This window comes from Rhincodon typus, chromosome 4 (genome assembly GCF_021869965.1).
Source record: "Rhincodon typus isolate 14 chromosome 4, sRhiTyp1.1, whole genome shotgun sequence".
NCBI lineage: Eukaryota > Metazoa > Chordata > Chondrichthyes > Orectolobiformes > Rhincodontidae > Rhincodon > Rhincodon typus.
The window spans coordinates 54,536,028-54,558,283 of record NC_063335.1 but is presented as its reverse complement, the minus strand read 5'-3'; the positions used below and the strand labels follow the sequence as shown (position 1 = coordinate 54,558,283).

Sequence of the window (22,256 nt, the reverse complement as noted above, 5' to 3'; positions counted from 1 at the left end):
TCTGATGAAGGGTCTAGGCCCGAAACGTCAGCCTCTCTGCTCCTATGATGCTGCTTGGCCTGCTGTGTTCATCCAGCCCTGCACCTTGTTGTCAAAGATAGAATAGTTGGGATTTTCAAAGTGCGGTTACAAATAAATGGGGGTAGAGACTTTTTTTTCCCCAGCAATTTCCGGAATGAAGTAGGGTCATGAGGGCAAAGGAAGATGTGGGTGCACAATATGAGAAAGTATCAGAGATGACCTCCTCTGTATTGGCATGGGAGCAGCAAGGCCACATGAGGTGGCCAGCTCAAAGGAGTCACCATAAATATGCATGGGGGAGTGTGTATTAAGGGTGAGATTTAGGGAGAATTAGCAGCTAATGAACACAGAGACAAAACAGCATGATGACTTGAGACGTGTTTAAATCAGTGAGAATATGAAGTTGCTTATGGAAGAAGCTGAGGGTGGAAAGCTGTGAAGATGTCTAAACGAACAGTTTTCATGGTGTTTCGGTTAGAAGTATAGGACAATAATTTTTAATGAGACATGAGAGGTGGAACAAACAGATAAATGATTAATAGGAAGGTGTCAGAAGCACTAAAGGGACAGTCTAAGATCTACCTTGGTAAAACCAGCCACTCTGACAGTTTGGGCGAACAAGCGAGGGAAGATAAAGCTAGAATATGGAGCCTTCATTTAGGGGTGAAATGTCCTCACTCCAAGCCAGATTTCTGTTAAGGCTATCATGCCAGTGCAATCTCTGTGATAAGCTTATGGGGTGCAAAATCCTTGATCACAAGTGAACAAACATTCCTGAAAGAAGATGCAGAAAGGGACAGTAACAGATGACCCAGTGGAACAGTGCACAAGATCAGCACTTGGACGAGATACTTGGATGTATAAAAATATGAGAGCTATTCTCTTAGTGAACAGCAAAAGCTTGACTGAACATAGCTCTGTACAGAGGATGGTAAGAGAGGGCAGCTTCTTGGAGATAAACAGACCAAGTCTCCAGTTCCATATGATCTGATGTCACTATCACCTAGCGCCTTTCATATATGAACAGTAGATTAGAGTAAAGCTATAATTTCCTTCAGTCTACATCTCCCCCAACCTATGTAATGCTCTCTCTTTTACCCATTCATAATTAAGCATAAATATCTAACACTTTTACTCCAATCACCCCTACAAGCTTCTTGCACTTGAGGGACCAACCCCTAACACCATTCTCAGTTCTCTAAGTTGTGCATGTCTAAGTGCAGTCTTGTTGTTTCCTTGGAGGAAAACACTGTTTTCAAATGTGTTTCATTAAGAGCTATTTGGCACATTAACAAAGAGACACAAAACTTACAACCATTCGATCTAATTCACTTCCTAGTTAGTTAGACAATTTCTTTTGCTCTCAAATTCTTAACTTATTCAATCAATTTCACAGTCTGGACAATATATTTGCTATCATATTATCTTTTTGACCAATGTGTACAACATTTTGTACTGAAAGGCTGAATCAGTAAGCCCTATCAGAATGATTTGCATTTCACCAAACATTCCCAAAATTATACTGTATCCATTTAAATTTGGTCTATGGTCATTAAGTGTTAAAATTCATAAGGAGAAATTTTTTAAGGTGAAAACATGAATTCTCAATGTTAGATTACAGGTCCATGTTTCTTGAAAGGCATACAAGAACATGTAAAGTAGTAAGACAGCATCTAAATCTTCGCAAGTAAATACATAAGAATAGGTTGACAAATTTACAGCAACCAGACATTTCAAGCAGGAGATGAAGTATTGATGTTATTGCCTTTATAGTATGGACCTCTGAAAGTAAGATACAGTGGTCCATACAAAGTAGCTGGGAGTGTTCGTAATTGTCCTTAAAGGAAAAGCTTCTGAAAACCAGGTTGGCATATCTATAATTTTAAAGATATATTACTCTTTTTATTTTCTGTAATGGACTTACACAATCTACGAGCACTAGACTAAATGGTTCTTCACAAATTGGTATAATATCTCCTACTATCTCTGTTATAAACAACAAGTCATGTTATATTTATACAGTGGAACTGGAATAGATATTTTCTAATAAACCTGTTCAGATATGAGATTTCACACATCTGGGTCAGGTGGGACCTGAGCCCATGCCCTCTGGCTGAAAAGTAGGGACAATACCACTAAACCACATACATGTGAGCTATAACTTCATGTTAGCTCAGCTCATATGCAGGGATTTTGTGACAGTAAACACTGCAGATGCTAGAAGCTGGAATCAATAAATGTGGAGCAGGAAAAGCATAGCAGGTCAGACAGCAGCCGAGGAGCAGGAAAATCACCATTTCAGGCCGCAACCAGAGTCCTGACAAAGTTCTGACCTGCTGTGCTTTTCTAGCTCCACGTGTATTGACTCATATGCAGGGATATTGCCTGCAGAGATCGCAAATCAGTTATAAAGCATCAGCTGAGTTTAGACTGGTTGGATGAGTACATGCCTTGTACGTTGCAGAGCAAGGGAGGACAAAGTAACAAGGAACCCTTTAGGAACAGAGTAAAAGGCAAGGAAATGCAAATCAGTTCTGGTGTAATAAATGAATATTAATCAGGTTCACATAGATGCAGGTACGTCTACCTAAAGTCACATTTATTGGCATACTAGGCGGCTTTTATTTTCATTTACTGGGTATTTTCATATCATTGTTTTTGGGCAGAAACTTCCTTTTGGGATTACCATGAGTTACACAATCAGACTATGTAAACCTGATTTCAATTTCAAGTCTCATGAAGAAAAACAATAAAATTGTGAATAACACTTATCTCAAAATGGAGGTCCAGTATGACAAGTATGTTCATTTCTAAAAATGACTGATTTTTAACTTTTTTTTTCTCTGGGGTGACAGATTATTCCCACTACCCCAACTCACTTGGAAACTGAATTTCACAAGATTCCAGCACAAATTAACACCAGTTTGAATTGTTCTACTTGTACAACTGCAGGTTTCTCACTTCAGCAATGTCCATTGGTTCTGTGAGATTTGTCGCCAAGTTTAGAGATTAACCCATGGAGAGGCTTCTGTTTTGAAGTCAGACTGAATGCCTACTGAGAGGCCAATTAAATGACTTAAGTGGTTAATTAAGGGGCTGCTTTATATTATGGCAACATTTGCTTCTGTTCTTCGCATCCTGTTTTCTTACACGTTTTCTGTCCGCAAACTATATCATGAAAATCTTTTGCAATCCTTTTACTGAAGTATCACATTCTTCAAGAATTCACAATATAATCTGTCTTGTTTTTTTCAGAGAAACTAGAATGCATGAATAAGCTTTGATGCAGTATGTGTGCTGTGCCTAAAGAAAGGTCCTTGGCTCATTGTCTGTGGATACTTCATCCTGAGCAGTTCTCCTGGCAGTAATTTTTTGTTAGCAGTGGTCTGCTCATGCCTTGTCTTCTTAAGAGCCAAGCGAGAATGATAGGTTCCAAGTTGACGTCAGGCTGAATGGGAATCCGATTCGCACTGTTGGCATTATTTCTGAGCCTTGTTCCAGCCAATTCAGCTAACTGGTCCTCTACAAGAATGAGGACACAGTGTTTTTAGCCCTGTGGCTATTTCAGTCACTTGATCCATCCAGAAGGTTCTTGACAGACATTACAGTGTTTGAAGGACTCGTCCTGTTATTAAAATATGAATCCCAGCTATCTTTTTGCAGCAAAGGAGAGACAGTCTGAGTTACAAATTGTAACAGGCAGCTTGATGAATTCTGCTGCTCCATCAATACTTTTGTCTAAAGAACCTCACAGTCGTTAACCTTCACGTGAGTGTCATGCACTTGCAGCAGTTATACATATTAACTCTCCATAAACCAATCATAAAGTAAAGTAATAGTAATTATACATGAAACCGTATTGACAAAATGGCATAGTAATTGTTAATGACTGTGTATTAACTAGTATGGCCCTGAAAGTGTACAAATAAAATATGGAATCCCATACCTTCAGGGAATTAATTATCACTATTTTATCCAGTCTCAGTGCCCTTTTTTTACCTCTCAATCTCTATCTGTTTTGACATAGTTTTTATGATGGGTGAATTCAAAGTCCTTTGCAATCCTTTTTTGTATCATTGCTCAATCATTAAATCTTATCAGCACCACTGTCTACAGTGGTAAGCCACCAATGAAGTGGTGCCCTTACTGTGATTTTATAAGCTGACGCTTTCAAAAAAAAGTTGCAGGACAAAGTATTATGATCATGGTGCAGGAAGAAGTCTAACTAACTATGTAGTGATCGTAACAAGGTCAGCTAGGAAGATATCATATAATATGAATTTCCTGATAGGAGCTGTTAACCTGATCCAATCAGAGAGTCCTGGCTGACAGAGAAGAACAGGAGAGTCAGAGGTTCTGTTCACTCTGACACCTGGTTCTGAGGGAGCTGGATCAGTGTCAAGGACTCTCCATATGTAAATAAAGGGTGACTGTGATGGGATACTGGCCTCTGTGTGGAGTTATTTCAGCAACAATGAAAGAAAAGCATAGTCCTGAAGAAATTCGCTTGCACTGAGTCGTCTTTGAGTTGGGGTAAGTATTTCTGGCACTATGCCTGTTATTTTTGGTAAGCTTGACTTGTTAATCCTGCCGTCAAAGATAGGGCCCAGGGCAAATTTCATTGTGGCAGATGAAAAGCAAGGAGTAATTCTCCTGACAGCTTGTGGACTCACAGCTTTTTAAGTTGTTAGGAGCCTTACTTTTCTTGAGGCACCAAATACTGAAACCTTCCAAGAATTCACAGGTTTACTTCAGGACTGTTACGACCACAAGCCTTCTCAAATTCAGTTTTACTCAGTAATTTGAGAAGCAGGGGAGTCCATATCAGGATTTTTGACGAGGTTAAGAAGACTGACAGTGGCAAGTGATTTTGGGTTAACCCTTAATGAGATGCTGAGAGACCATTTGGTATTTATGATTGATGATGTAACCATGCAAAAGCACCTACTAGCTGAAGCCCAAGTGGACTTCAACCAGGCACTACAACTAGCTTTATCATTGGAAAGTGCAACAAGTGGAGCATTTGAGTTGTAGGGTATGCTGATGGAAGTGGACACCCTCACCAATCCAGCTGAGCTTGGGGAACACCTTGTGAGTAAAGGTAATTGCATAGCCTCACTCAGGGCGTATCCTGAACAGAGAGATTTGAGGTGAGCCCGTAGCAAAACCCCAAAACAAAGCCAAGCCTAGGCCAAATGTTTAAAATTTTCTTCAGGATCCGGGCTGACAAGCCATTGTAGTTCTTGTCGATATGCAGTCTCGAGATGGTTAGAAAGTCCCACTCAACCTAAATTGAGTAAGTGAACTCATAGGCCAGTATCTAAGAGAGTGCACACCCTTGGAGGTCCACCTACATCTGGTTAAGAACAGTTAATTTGCTTAGCAACATCCAAATCAGATCCAATTAAAATAAACCTCTGGTTAAATGGTCATCCAGTTCTAATGGAGGTTGATACTGGCATGGCCATTACAGTTATAGCGGAACCAGCCATTTAAAAAATTTGCTCTGGACTCTAATGTTTAAGTTTGCACAAGACCTCAGCCAGACTGAGAACCGATACTGAGGAACCTTTAGAGATTAAGGATACAAGTTAGGTTCTGCTCTCTTATGAGAAGTAGCTGGTTCAGTTACCACTGATTGTAATAAAAAGGCTCAGGCCCAAGCTTGAGTGGGTGAAATTGGTTGAGAAAGATTCACCATTGGCTCAACAATTTTTCATTAGAAAATGGCTGCCTGAGTGAAGTCCTAATTAAATACACAGAAGTTTTTCAGGGGCTATTAAAGTACCCAAGGCCACCATGCATGTTGACCAGGAAGCAATTCCTCAATTCTTCAGGGCCTGCCTACTGCCATTTACCTTACGGGCAAAAGTAGAGGCAGAAATCAGAAATCAGAAGGCTGGAAAGCGCAGGAATCACGAAACCAGTCCAGTTTGCACCCGTTGTACTGATTGTAAAGTCCAAAGGGTCAGTTTGGCTTCGTGAGGATTTTAAACAAAAGGTAAATCACTTTTTGCAGCTGGATAAATATCCACTCCTTTGCACAGAGGATTTATATGCAAAGCTGGCACGGGCGCTGTCTTTCATGAAGTTGGACATGAGCCATGCATACTTGCAATTGCAATTATGTGAGGATTCCCAGAAGTATGCTACAATTAATATTCATAAGAGAGTTTGTACCAATATACAGAACTGCCATTTGAGGTATTGTCAGCTGTGCAATTTTTCAGTGGACAATGGAGAACATTTTACAAGATCTACTCCAGGTCACCATTTATCTAGATGACAAGCTAATAACAGGGAAGACTAATTAGGAGCACATAGAGAACCTGGAAATAGTCGTTAGATGTTTCTCCAGGTAGGCGTATGCCTTAGAAGGGAAACATGTGTGTTCCGGGCATCCCAAATGATCTCTTTGGGCTACAGAGTTGACAAGATCAGGTTACACCTGTTAGAGGATAAAGTGAGGGCAATCAAAGACGCCCAGCTTCCACATTTGTACCAGAGCTTAGACCTTTCCTTGGGCTGGTGAATTATTATGGAAAGTTCATACATAATCTGTCCTCCATTTTGGCACCTTTGCATCAACTCCTGAAAAAGGATCAACCTTGGAAATGGTTGCATAGCCAGGCCATAGCTTTTAGGGAATTGAAGAAACATCATCCTCTAAGGTGTTGGCACACTATGATCCCAATTGGGAGGAACACCCAATACTTATGAGACAAGGACCTTGGCTAATGCAGAGCGTAAATACACCTAAATAGAGAGTGAAGGTTTGGCGGTCATATTTGGAGTCAGGAAGTTCCACCAATACCTTTATGGACATATATTTGTCATAATAATGGACCACAAACCCCTGCTAGGTATTTTTAAAGAGGCCAAGGCAGTGCTGCCCATAGCTTCGGGTCAAAGTCAGCTGTGGGCTCCAAAACTAGGTGCATGTAATAACAAGACCCTGGGAGGCCACGTAGCAAATATGGATGCATTGAACCACCTCTCACTGGCAGATACACCACCAGTGGCACCACTATTGAAAGAGTCCATAATGGTTTTTAATTGCCTGGACACGTTTTCAGTCACAGTGGACAATATCAGACTTAGATGCATAAAGATCTGGCCCTGACAAAACTGAAACTGCTGGTGGTGATGGAGAAAACCAAAGGACCGTTACAACCACATCTGAAACATTTTTGGGGCCAGAGAGACAAGATCACAGTAGAGGATGGCATATTATTATGGGGAGCAAGAGTGATTATCCTGAGCAAAAGTCACCATCAGACCTTGGCTGAGCTCCACCAGGGTCATCCTGGGATTTCCAAAATGAAGTTGTTGGCACAATGTTATGTCTGGTGGCCAGGATTGGATGTAGACATAGCCACGTTGGTGGAGCGGTGCCCAGAATGCCAACGAGGACAAAAATTACTGCCAGTAGGTCCCCCCACATTCGTGGGAATAGCCAGGTAGACCCTGGACTCAATAGTCTTAGTTATTGTTGACGCCCACTCAAAGTGGCTGGATATCATTCAAACATGGGGACAACAACAAAAACTACTTGCATCTTTTGCAGTTCATGAACTCCCAAAAATGTTGGTCATGCAACTACAGGAATAGCTCCAGCAGTGTTGTGAATGGAGAGAAGACTCCATGCCAGCTTAAATCTGATCTTCCTGGACCTGTAGGTTGGGGTGGGGGGGGTGGCATTAGGAATGCCAATACTGGACACGAGTCTCTGCTAAGCGAGAGAGACAGTTTCCTTTGGGGCAAAATTTGGTATAGGAATGTGTAGGAGGCATGGTCGACACATGGTCAGATCCAGTGATGTGTAAAGTTTGGGCAGGTGCGATCATTCTGAACAAGCATGTGGACCATTTGAAAACTGCAAACTTGCAAACGGTGTGGGAGCAAAATGTGGCTGGCTCCTTGACAGCCTTTCTAACTGTTCCAGAAACTACGGGTTGTCACTCTCCATCAAGTGTTGAAGATAGTTTGTAATTTAATATGGGCGCGGCGGATGTCGCTGCCTCAATGCCTTTGCCACCTTAAATAGGTGGATCAGTCCTGTGCACAATACTTCAGGTGTGATTTCACCAGAGTCTTTTATAATTGAAGCATAACCACCTCACCGCAGTTCTCTTTATGATAAATGAATACATTCTGCTAGGTTTCCTAATTACTTACTGCACCTGCATAATAATCTTTTTGCACTGGAACACCCAGATCCCCCTGCATTTCAGAACTCTGCAATCTCTCCCCACTTAAATAATATACTTCTTAATTTGACCTCCAAAATGGGCTATTTCAAGTGTTTGTACATTATACTCCATTGACCAGCTCTTTGCCCATTCACTTAAGCTATCAATATCCATTTCTAACCTCTTTGTATCCTATTTGCTGTTTACTTTTCTACCAGTTTGGCATCCACAAATTTAGCAGCTACACATGTGTAAGTCCCATCATGCTGGACATTTATGTGAATTGTCAAAAGTTGAGGCATCATCCCTATGGCCCCTCGCATACACCTTGCCAAACAGAAATAAGACCCATTTATGCCTAGTGCTTTGTTTCTGTTAGGTAACAAATCTGTTGATGCAAATATGTTAAACCCCATACCATGAAATTTTATTTTTCACAATATCCTTTGATGTGTCAAAAAGTATTAAATGTCTCCTGGAAATCTCAGTCCAGTCCATCTTTCACATTCCATTATCCATTGCACTTAGTACACCCTGAAAGAACTCCAATAGATTTGTTAAACATGATTTCTCTTTCAAAAAACCCTGCCTAATTACCTTGAACTTTTCTAAGTACCCTACCATGTTTTCCTTTAATAATTCTTCCAACAGCTTCCTTATGACCAATGTTAAACTCAGTTACCTATAGTTTCCTGCTTTCAGTCTCCCTACCTTTTTGAACAAAGGAATAACACCCAACTATTTTCCAATCTAATGGAAACTTTCCTGAATCCACACTATCCTCATACTCACCTGTATGCTACCCACCTTCCATTATATCATCTTATCTGTCTGACACTCTACCACCTTGCCTCCCTTGCCACACCTACTACCTTGTTGTTCTGCCAATCTACCACCCTAGGCAGCCATGCCCATTTGACATCCTACTCCTTAAACACTTTCCCTCTCTCCTTGGCTTTTCAAGGTAGCTTCAGAATAATTAAATTCTTTAATTACTGGAGTACCATGGCTATTCCTAGAAAAGGGTGTGGTTGTTGTGCAGATTCTCCCACATGCTATTCTCCTACTAGTTCCTACTATCTCTGCTATTCTCCATGGTTGTTTCACTGAATCAATTCTGAAGGATTTTCCATTAGAACGTCACTCAGATAATCCAGAGAAGGCAAGTGTTTATCTTTTAATACGATCAGAGCCTGAAGTAGGTTTTCTAATTCTGATGGAGAAATTTGGACCATTAATTGACAGTTGTCTTGTTAACCCTAGATGAAGTACTATCCTTCATAATCAACTTATCAGTACATGTACAGGGAACACAGGAAAAGAATACTGCAATGCAGATTAATATTCAGCAGCACTTTTTTGCTTAAGTGCCATGACTTCAGCCTCAGATATTTTCAAAAGTGACAAACTCATATTTGGTCAGCTTTCCCAGGGTGCTGCAACTGCAATGATGGTGGCTGAGCATGTGAACTTCCCTCAGAACTTTGATGTCCCTGCCCCATACTGTTTGTACCTGGGATCCTGTGAATATTGACAGCTTGGCACTGGCCACCGCTGTGCTGCCTTAACTTCCTTCTAGTGCTCTGTTTCTGTTTCCTCCAAGCACTTCTCTTAACTGATTCCTTTTTGGAAATCCATTGGTGTCAGTATAAAAGGTGATTTGAGGTGAGAGCATTGTGGGGAAAAAAGCAACACAGCAATTAGCATAATGATGCCCTTAAACCAATGTGGGCACATACTGTATATTCAGGAATGTCTATGAAAGTGAAGAATCAATTTGCTTCTTTGTCCCTGAAATGAACTTACAGCATTATCCTGTAGTAATAACTGATATCTATCCTTTAAGTGCTTAAACCTTCCTGAGCATTGTCCTGGAATGAACATCAAACAGTTAGAATCATAGACTCCCTACAGTTTGGAAACAGGCCCTTCGGCCCAACAAGTCCACACCAACCCTTATAGCATCCCACCCAGACCCATCCCCCTATAATCCACACATCCCTGAATGCTATGGACAATTTAGCATGGCCAATCCATCTAACCTGCCATCTTTGGACTGTGGGAGGAAACCAGAGCACCCAGGAAACGCAGACACGGGGAGAACATGCAAACTCCACACAGACAGTCCCCCAAGGGTGGAATCAAACCAAGGTCCCTGGTGCTGTGAGGCAGCAGTGCTAACCACTGAGCCACCATGCCACCCGTTGCATGAAGGACATTCACTGCTGCAATTAATTATTGCAAGACAGCTCTGACAGCTGTTTGTTTTAAGTGGTTGTTTGCTGCATCTGTTTGTTGCACTCCCCATACCTATGCACAATGCATAAACTGGATATGAGATATCATATCCTGGACCTCTGCCCAATTTTCAAGAATAAAAGCAGTGAATGTGATAGGAAAATCGCAATTAGGCTTTTCTGAAAATTGTGCATCTTGTATTTGTATTAAAACTACCACAAATACTTTGTGCAGTGATTGCTTTTTGGATGTGAGGATTGTGTGGATAGTTTTAAGCGAACTCCCATAAACAGTAGTGCGTGCCTGAATAAGAAATGCCTCTTATGTAACTTTGAATTTGCATAATTTTAATCAGTTATTTGGCACTCCACTGCTGAATTAATGAACTTTGTAATATTTATGCTGGTTAAGTGCTTCACCTGCTGCCTGAGAAGACGTGAAGGGTGATTTGTAATAGTTGGAGTCTACTTGGAGAATGGTTCCAACATTCTGTAAATGGACCAGATTTTCAAGGGGCACACATTTCCCACAACTGAATGAAGAGAAGTAAAGCTTTAATCCTATTTTTGCTCCTAACCAGAGAAAATATAGTTCTTACTTATCAAAAATTATCACTATGAATATTTTTAACGTGTTTATATTCAAGCTTGCACACTGTACCAGTATATATTGTACATTCACTTAGTAATTGTGAAAAAGACATGTTAGAACCACTTGGTAATTAATATCTATGTAACCTTCAGATCGCTGCTTTTTATTTCAATTAATGCCACTTCTTCCCCCATTTGTTATTTTCTAACTTACGATAATACCCTTAAAATAGCAGCCGTTTTCCAACAAACACCTACATGAATTTAGAAACTGGCTGATAATTTCTTCAGGCTAAGAATAAATAAACCTGTTGGACTATAACCTGGTGTCGTGTAACTTCTGACTTTGTCCACCCCTGTCCAACACCAGCACCTCCACATCAGGAATAAATTGGTGTAGAATAAAATAAATTATTGAATAGCAGAATCATACAGCAAATAGAAAGCCATTCAGCCCATCACATCCGTAGCCACTGTTTGAGTGGTTACTCAATTAATCTGCATTCCTTCTTTTCCCCAACCCTGCAAATATATCCTATTCAAATATTTATTCAGTTTCCTTTTGAAAATTATCTAAATTAAATTAATTCAGTAATCATACATTCCCTACAGTGTGGAAACAGGCTATTTGACCCAACAAGTCCACACTGCCCCTCTGAAGAACACCCCACCCAGACCCATTCCCCATGTCTAATCCACCTAACCTAAACATCCCTGAACACTATGGGCAATTTAGCATGGCCAATCCACCTAACCTGCACATCTTTGGAATGTGGGAGGAAACCCATGTAGACACAGGGAGAATGTGTAAACTCCACACAGACAGTTACCCAAGGCTGGAATTGAACCCAGGTCCCTGGTGGTGTGAGGCAGCAGTGCTAACCACTGAGCCATCATGCTGCACTAATCTGTTGACTCTTCTTCCAGATCAGAATAACTTGCTGTCTAAATTTCATCTGTCTGTATTTTTTGTATTTCATCAATTATCTTAGATCAGTGTCCCTCTTGACGGTAGAAATAATTTCTTCCTATCCACTTATCTAAACCTCTCACAATCGTGAACAACTCCTTTACATCTCCCATAACCTTTTCTGCTCTAAGGAGAACAATTCCTGCTTCTCTAGGCTTGCCACAGAATTGAAAACTCCACATCCCTGATACCATTATGGCAAGTCTTTTCAGTATTCTTTCCAAGGCCTTGACATCTTTCCTAAAGTGAATTTGATCCAATGGTTCAGAACTTGAAGTTACAATCTAACGAATATATTGTTCATTGGTGACTACCTAAAAAGTTATTATGATCTTCGCAGCACAGGCATGTACTGCTTTAATATCTGATCCTGCATTGCACCCTCAGAAAGTGTTTCTGTGAAAAAGAACAAACAGTAAGGCTATTCAGATTGCAGAATGCTTACTGACCCACACAGAGCTGAATCCAGGAAACATGCAATATAAGTTAGATTTGAAATGCAGAAAAACAAAATAAGGTAGGACACTGTGGATGGGATTAAAAAAGAAAGTAAGACAAGACAGGTAGAAAAATGTAAAAAGAAAAACACTTCTTAAAAATTAATTTAAGATAAGATCACTTAAACTGATTTTCTTCTGAGGGAATGTGTACCCTTACATGTAAACTACTATTTTCAGTTTTGGATAGATTGTTTAGCAGTAATCATCAGTCAGAGTCTTAAAAAGTTAACATCCTCCCAATATCTCAGCCCTAACTTTAAACTGCAACTGTACCTCAAGTTCACATTACTGTATTGACGTCAAACTAATTAATCAGTGAGGACTGGAACAATCCAATGTGTGGAGGAGTAGGTTATCTCTGATAGAAGTTGAAGTCTTATTTTACCCCCTCATAACAGTGAGCACCGGAGTCCATTGGAATCAGGGGAAACCTCCATTGTGGTTGAGATCATGCCTATACAAAGGAAAATGGTTGCTGCTGTTCAAGGTTAATTGTATTAGTCTGAGAACAACACTGAAGGAAGTTCCTGAGGTGCGTGGCCTAGGCCTAACCATCTTAAGATGCTGGATTAAAGAGCTTCCATCTATCATATGGTCTGGAGTGGGTTTGTTTGCTGGTGATTACACAATGCTCAGTGCCTTCTCAGCTCCTCCGATGCTGAAGTATTTGTTTCCATGTTCAGCAAGAAATGAACAGCATCCAAGACTTCAGAAGTAAGATTTATGCATCAACCATCTTCATTAAGCAAGAATTGAACCATCAGCCCTTGACAATCAATGACATTACAACACTGAACCCCCACTATCATTATGCTGGGGGTTACCATTCTCCAGATACTGAATAGGACCAGCATATAAGTACAGTGTTTGCAAGAAGAGGTCAGGGGCTAGGAATTCTACAGTAAGTAGCTCACCTCCTGACTACACAAAGCCTGTCCACCATCTACAAGCCATAGTCAAGAGAGTGATGGAATATTCTCCATTTGCTTGGATGAGTGCAGCTCCAACAACACTCAAGGCTTTTGACACTAGCCAGGACGAAGACCCCACTTGATTTTGGGACTTCACCTGCTACCTTTAACATTCTTTCCCTGAAGCACTGTGGCAACTAATATCTACAAGGTGTACTATAATAGTCACCAAGGCTCTGTCAAGAGCACCCACCAAACTCACAATCTCAGCTGATACACGGATGCACCATAACTTGCAAGTTCTACTCCAAGTTACATACCATCCTGACGTGGAACTATATTGCCATTCCTTCAATTGTTGCTTGGTCGACATTCTAGAACTCTCTCCCTAATAGTATTGTAGGGTGTCGCTACATGCTGCAGACTTGCAGCAATTCAAGAAGGCAGTTCACAAGCACTTTCACCAGGGCAATTATGATGGGGAACAAAAACTGATGTAGCTACTGATGTCATGTTGCATCAACAATAAAAGAAATAAATATGGCTGAGAAGAAAACTCACCCCACGATTACTGTAATCAAGTTACAACTGAAATTCAGCAGCCATGACCATTGGGATCTTAATACTGAATATCGGATATAACACATTAGCTTGCAGACATAATCCAAATCCTACAAGTTTGTGTTTTCCAGCAATAATCACAATATCAGCCTCCTCTCCTGTGTATTTGTGGTCTTTTTGGAGACGAGGTGACATTCAAAACTTGGCTGCAACAGCCACGTATTTTGCATCCATGTTTATTTAATTAATTGTGATTAGATTATTTTGCATTTTTGTTATATAGCACCAGCATCAGATCTGATGCAGCATTAATTCGATGTCAAAGACTCTCTGTACGACATCACTTAAACCAAGCCATTATTAGTTACAACCATCCTACAACTTTGTCAATGCTACTTTTATTTCTCAGCTTTTGACTTTTCTGAAGGTCAGATAATTTTTTAAAGGCCCAGCATCATCAATAGAGTCTTAAATCCAACTTGGGTAAAATCTCTGTCATAGTCTCACACGTTTCCAACCATGCATTAAGCAGTTCGAAAATGGTAGACAGAGTTTGTGTGATTAGTACAAATACAATACATAGTGTAACTTTCTCTAAAGGTCACTGGACTCAAAATTATATTTTTCTGTCTACAAATGCTGCCAAAACTGCAGAATTTCTCCAGCACTTTCTGTTTTTGTTTCCGATTTCCAGCATCTATGGTTCTGTTTTATTTTATAACATTAACATAACTTGTTCATTAATACCACACCACAAATCATTTGGTGTTGTGAAGATATTCTATAAATGATCCTTAAAAAATGGAATGGATTACAGTTGTCCTTTATTTGTCAGTCCAGATTCAAGGTCACTTTGTTGATACGTTAAGATACTGTCTAATATAAAAACAGAATATGCAGGAGAAACATTGCAGGCCTGGCAGCATCTGTGGAGAGAGAAACAGAGTTAATATTTTGACTCTAATGTGACTCTTCTTCAGAATTGAAAGGGGATGGAATGTAATGATCTTTATTGTGTTGATAGATGAGAGGAGAAACGAGTGGAACAGATGGTGAGATAAAGGCAAAGCTAATGATGATAAAGGAGAAATAGAGATGTCAAATAGACATTATCACTCTCTTTGTATTTCTTACTTTTATTTTACTGTCTAATAATTGCTTAGATATCTGAGTTTTATTAAATTCATAATCAGCAGTTTATAAAGCTAATGTGTAGTAAAGGAATATGCAGAAAAGCTCAAACTTCCTGCAGAAGTCATTTCCTTGAGCTGAAGATTTACTGGTCAACCATGTTGAACATTCAGAACATTGACTGAAGCTCAGAGATTTTGACCACAACAGACTATTATAATAACTGTGATATATTGTACCACTGTCTTTTAAATGGTAATTCTTCTATTTGAGTGAAGACAATTACTCTTAAGTGGGGCATAAATTGTTGGTACTTTTACTTGTTGCCATCAACAAAAAAACTACCAGGAACAGGGTACAGAGTTAGATTATTAGCCATGATCATATTGAATGATGGAGCATGCTTGAAGGACTGAATGGCCTATCTCTGTTCCTATTCTCTGTGTTTGTGCGATTTTGAGTTTAGGTTGCTGCCTGAGAAAGGTTTACTGCAGCTTTAAGTCGAGTTTCTTTTTTAAAAAAAAATGGGACTCTAAATTAAATATTGTATTAATTTTATTTTTCTTTCTCTCACACAGAGAAAAGAAAGGCTAATCTACTGGACCAGCTTACCAATACCAGTGGGACTATAATTGGAGTCACATCTTTCATTGTGATTATTCTCATTGTTATCTCTGTAATAGTTCAGATCAAACAGCCACGCAAAAAATACATCCAAAGAAAACCAGACTTTGACCAAACAGTTTTTCAGGAGGTTTTTGAGCCTACGCAGTACGAACTCTGTTCACTAAAAGGAAAAGGGGCTGCAGCTGACCTAGGGGACATTGTCGACGACTTTGAGAATTACCATAAACTGAGGCGATCATCTTCTAAATGCATACACGACCATCACTGTGGTTCCCAGATATCAAGCATTAAAGGTAGCCGTAGTAACCTCAGCACCCGTGATGCCACCATCCTCTCAGACATACAGCCACAGCCAGTGAAGCCCAGTGTCCAGTCTTTAAGCAGGCGGAGTATCCTAGTCATGAAGCACAGCTACTCACAGGACGCAGCAGATGCATGTGATATTGATGAAATTGAAGAAGTCCCGACTACAAGTCACAGGCTGTCCAGAAATGATAAGTCTGTCCAGCGGTCAGTATCAATTGATTTTTGATAAAGACTATTCATAAACAGGAACTATGCAGTCTGTATTTACTCATACAGTTAAACTTCCTCTTTCTTTTCTGTTTTCAATTGTCCTTTCATTTTTAAGTGAAATACCATGCATATATTGTGGAACTTTGAGAGGTTTTGTCAGCAGTTACATTAACTAAATCATGAGGGAATAAAAGTCTTCTATTAAGTATCAAATAGAATTGGCATTTACAAATGTTTTAGGGAATTATCAAACTCCCTGATGCGGTATAGATCCATAAAGATCAGATTTCTTTGATCTGACTTTGGGTGGGGTAACTGACCTTTGAGTTAAAAAAAGGCAAAAGTTGTTAATCATTGCTCTCTATTCAGTCTTTTTGGGAAGTTTGCAATGGTAGATGTCAGGTACAGATGGGATTAATCTGGAATAAATTTTGCCCACACCCACACCACCCCTATGTCTGAATTATGTGCTGGCACTCCCTGTACAGATTCAATCAGGCATAATGACCATTTGGGAGAAGTAATGGGATGTGATTTATAACTATACAACACATAGACCAAAGAGAGTTAGTACCTTTAGGAGAGGAAGAAGTAAAATGGTCACTTCAAATAAAGATTTCAAATAACCAAACTATCATATATTTTAGCACCAACAGGAGTGAGCTTTGTAGTGTTCCACAGTGAAACAAAGATATCCAACAAAGTTGAGGTAGAACTTCTACTGAAACCAAAGAAAGTTTTGTAGTGTATGTTTTAATTTTATCTAGACAAAAAGCATGCTAATGGAATGGGAAGCTGCTACGTTGCTTTTTGACCTAGCCATTTGTGTAATTAAATAATATTTCTATCTCTCAAGATGCATGAAAGAGCTAAGAGATAAATAGTTACCATGATTTTAAGGAAAGAAAAATCAAGGTGACTTCTAAGTTTTGTTTTATTTTCTACAATACCAATGATAATAAATCTTTTTTTTAATGAAATTAAGAGTGATATTATAATCAGCCATACTTCTGGTTGTCTTTCCAATATATGAGCCACGGGAACAGTTGTAAAATAAGTATAGCAATTTTCTTCATATATAGTGCATATAGTATTCATATCCATATCCATATTCAATAAAGAAGAAATTGCATTTATATAGCACCTTTCATGATCTCAGAATGTCCCAAAACAATTTATAGTCAATTAAGTGCTTCAAAGTGTAATTGCTGTTGTTATATTAGGAAAGCTCGGTAAAAGAAAAATTGCACACAGCAAGCTCCCACAAATAGCAAAGTGAAAATGACCAGATATCTGTTTTAGAAATGCTAATTGAAGAATACATGTTGGACACATAAGAGCACACAAACAGATATTTTGTTTAATGTCTCATCTAAAAGATAGCACCTCCAACACTCCTTCAGTACCGCACTGGAATGTCAGCCTAGATTTTGTACACAAAGTCTTTGGAGTGGTACATAACCCTCTATACAGAGGCAACAATGGAACGATCAGCCATGGCTGTCACTATAGTAGACAATGTAGACCAATGTAATGGATTTACAGCATAAAGCAAACAACATATGATGTGATCGAAATGTTTTTAATCCAGTCTGATGAAAAAGAAATGGTTACAATATACCGCACCTTAGGTACTCCACAAGAAATTAAAAAAGAAGACAGATATGACTTTTGATACAAGTAAATTGTCTTTTGCTTTATATCAGCTAGCCTTGGTTATTAAGAAGTTTCTATTGTACGTTTTCCATTAGTTCCATCATTTCTTCAGCAGCTAAGATATAAGCAGTAATGAACTTTGTTGTGTACATATGCCTTGCAGCAGCAAGCACAAATGCTTCTCCTGTACCAAGCGGAATATATGATATTCGTATCTTTTGGACATTGACTATGCATTGTAGTTTGGAGGCTGACTTTTCCAAGTTGATTCAGGTTACAACATAGATCTATATTTATGTGTGTGTATATGTGTACGTGTAATACACACACAAATACACATGCACAGCAAAATATGGATGATTAAAGATAAATACCTTGTGTGTGTATGTATACATATACACATTGATAAATACTATATATACACATATATGTGTGTATATATATAAGCTCATGTGTAAAGAAAAACTTCATCACTCATATTGAACGTGTACACTATGTGTTGCACTGTCTACCTGAAAGAGAAACATTCCTTAAATTCCAAAATGCTTCAAATTTTAAATGTGGCAATAAAAATGATTACATTTGGAATTTCACTGATTATATCTATGAGCAGCTTCACTGTCCCATGGACATATAAGGACGCCAGTTACATTAGATTCAGATTGCATGTTCAAGTCTGGATCTCAAAATCTAATATAGCAGAAATAAAGGTGGCACAACTGTTTCAATAACCTAATTCATTCATGAGCCATTGTAAATAAGTCTTTTGATTGGCCGTTATTGAATTTATCTTGAGAACTGTCCCTGTGCAGTTTGATTTTCCTCTATAATATTACTGGCTTGAACTTAGCTTGTTCAGAATGAAACAGAAACAAACAGTGCCATCTTTTTTCTGATGTTCAGTCATGTGGCCCTGGGAATTTGGTACAAGATGCTAAGATATGAATGCTTAAATGTGTTTTCTGAAATTCCTCTGCTCATTATTTTAGTAGTGCTGTTAACTTGGAGGAATGACAATAAACCTGGAATTAATTAAGGATCATGGAGAAAATATACTTTGCCCACTGTTTGCAGGAAAAACAGTGTGTTCATAATAAATAGTTTTAGATACATATACATAAAATGCAGAGGAGATCCTCTCACAACATCAATAATGCAGTAGTGCTAACTGCAAGGAGAATTCTAAATAATCTAACACAGGGGCATTTTCTGAAGATGTGATAGAAATACTTAGCTTGATGAAATATAACTCTGCATTAAAAGCAAAGGGAACCCTTAACCTGATCTGTTTATGCAAAGTATATAATAAATGAACAGATGTGACCAGTTAAGGAACCAGTAACCTGCAACTGGTATTGTAATAAAAGCTTATTTTATCATCACCAATGGATTTCCAAATAAAGATATAGCTTATTTTTAAAATTGGTAATAACCCGTTGTTCCTGTTGTCCTCCTGAACAATGACAGAATTATGTCAGTGCATTGCTGCAAACCTCCAGGCTGATCAGTTCACTGAAAGCATCAGTTGAAGGTAAATAATCACTGTAGTCAAGACTGTCAATGGAATGAGGGTGGAGGGTGACATGTGATGCTGAATTAATTTAACAACATACTTTCCGGAGATTTCAATAAACAAACCATTACTGAGACATCTTAATAGCTCAAAATTATCATCAAACTCTTCAGTCCTATAACTTTCTAAAATGTGTTGTATAATTAAAATAAAGTATTCCTGTACTAATTATACAAACAATTATTATTAGTTAGATTTCTTTGGCAGTAACTGTTTTTCAAAAATATTTTGCATTTTATTTATTGAGGAGACTCTTTACGTGAAGATTTTGTTTTCAATGATAATCTAGTGATCAATTTAGTACAATAGAGTTTTATTCGATGAAATAAAATTCAGGCAGCTCCCATCATGGGTAAGAGTTTTGTGTTTGACCCCAATGTCAAAAAAATTACCCAACTATACGATCTGTGCAATTTTAGCCAATGCCATTTCCGTAATAATGTTAGCAGCAATGTGGTTTTAACCTACCAATTCATTGTATCACATCTACATTGTTTTCATTATATAGACTGCTTGAGAATAATGTGCTGCTGGATGATTTTGAACATGCATCAAAGAATTTTGAAATTGTGGACCTTGGACATACACCAGCATGAGTATCTCGGACATCAATTTATCGCCTGTTTCCTGAACCAAATGTAGATGTGCAATAATGATGTAAAGACCAGTCTTTGTGTAGCCTTTTGTTTGAGCTGCAGTCGGATCCAGGATGGTACAAATATCTATATGTTTGTTTAAGACAAATACAGGCTGAAGGTCAAGTGCAATGGTGGAAGACCAAGGATCCAGAACAATGTAACTCAGCACTGAGGAGTAACTCCTCAAATGCAAAATAAATAAAACTATAATATGTCCATATTGGAGCACTGTAGAATCCAGGCATTTTATTCATCCTGTTTCATTGCGACTATAATGATTTAAAATGTGTGTTTTCTTTAAATATTGCTTATAAAATATAAAATAATTTGGAAAGTTTTATTTCATGAAAGGTAGTTTAAAAAATTCCCAATTTTGTTATGACAACTAAATCATAAACATAGCTCTTATTTTCTTTTTACTATGTTACTGAGCTATTCTTTATGTGTTCAATACACATTATGCAATCTGTTTTCTTTTTGTAGCTTCAGAGCCATCTTCACTCATTTAGATCAGTTCCTCGCCAGTGCCAATCATGGTAACATAGCGTGCGAGATTTAGTCTTAAGTTTTAATTTAGTCTTGTTTTAATGCAACCTGAAATTCTAGGAAAATTATTACAAGAGATCCCAATTAATTATAAGGGGATCTTAATATATTTTCAGGGATGATTGAAAATAATGGAGTCATAGACTACCTATAAATAATGTATTTTTCTAACTACATCCCTATCTGTGCTTTAGGCTTTGATTTTCAGACTGTTGCTTTCTGAATAGATTATGTCAGACTGATGAGGGAAATTGAAATCTGTTTCAAAACTTCTAATGAATATTCATAAATAACACTTCATTTGTCAGTAATGTATCTGTAACCAACATCGACAAATTGTTAAGAACTGAAAACCAAGATAAAAGCAGTTGATTTCTGACAGAGGTTATTGCAAATTGTTTACTGTTTAGGATATATAACTGACAGCCATGTATCATAATTGTTTTCATCTATGGGTACAAATTGCTGTATACTGGGCATTTCACTGTAATACAGCCATTTCTTTTGACAGATACATAAAGTTGTATCTTTTCTTAATCAGGGCAAATAATACAATGTTTCCACAGTATGAAATAATGGTATGATAGATACTGTAAACTACTTTCTTTGCATGCATTTATATGATCATCTACTTTTGTCTAAAATCTTTGCACAAATGTCTTGCGTATTTGAGTGAATACAGGTATATAACTGATGAACTTTGCAGTTGTTAAGAACATTGTCTATTTTATTTTGCATTGTATTTCTTCAAGATGGGGAGAAGTGACTGAGGTAGGGTGGACTACTTAAATGGCATTATATCTTGGTCAACTAATACATAAACTAACAGCATAGGTAAGCTTTCTAGGGATTTGTGCAGAAAATCTGGTCCGATAAGCCCTAGTTTTGTATGACATGTTCTACCTTTTTTAATTATTGCAGTACAGGGCACAGCTATTGAATTAGGGCATGTACTGTTCTACTAGGATCTATGAATGTTATTGAGAAATGCATAGCAGTAACAGAGAAAAATATAAAACAATTTTACATCAATAAAGGAAAAACAAAGTGTAAGATTTGCTATTAGCTCAACAGTGGTATCCAGACTGACACTTTAATACAGTACAGAGGGAGTACATTGTTCGAAGTGCTATCTTTCAGATGAGATGTTAACACCATCTGCCCTTTTGAGTGAATGTAAAAAGATCTTGTGACCATATTTGACCCAGTACTCTGTATATATTCCTCAAAGTTGTCTGATGTGTGCTGTCTAAATGCAAATTAGCTGTCATCTTTCCTCACAGTGACTACAGTATTGAAAAAGCTATCATCCGTAAACAATGGTGGACATCTTGAGATAATAAAAGGTGCTGTACTTGCTTTCCTGTTGAAAATTGAACCTGTGAACTGCAGGGGATGGCTGAATACTGGCTCTAATTTATTGGCGTCTAATTAAGAACTATGTTGATTGAGGCTCTCTGACTGTGGTTCCCCCATGGCTCATACATACTGATGCACTGTTAAAGTTTAATGCTTTGCTGCAATGAAATCTGTGTGTACACAGAAAGAGTTCTGTAAGGAAAACCAAAAGAACTGCGGATGCTGTA

The 22,256-nt window shown here is 38.4% G+C and overlaps 1 protein-coding gene across 1 annotated transcript in view; it reads left to right on the top strand.

The window, feature by feature from the left end:
• Positions 1-20,485, top strand: part of neto1l (neuropilin (NRP) and tolloid (TLL)-like 1, like) — a 165,146-nt gene extending 144,661 nt beyond the window's left edge. The window contains exons 8-9 of the mRNA XM_048595751.1: positions 15,693-16,251; positions 19,995-20,485. Coding sequence (XP_048451708.1) covers positions 15,693-16,251; positions 19,995-20,082 — 647 coding nt within the window. The 3' untranslated portion in view covers positions 20,083-20,485. The remainder of the gene's footprint in view (positions 1-15,692; positions 16,252-19,994) is intronic.
• The last annotated feature ends 1,771 nt before the right edge of the window (positions 20,486-22,256 follow it).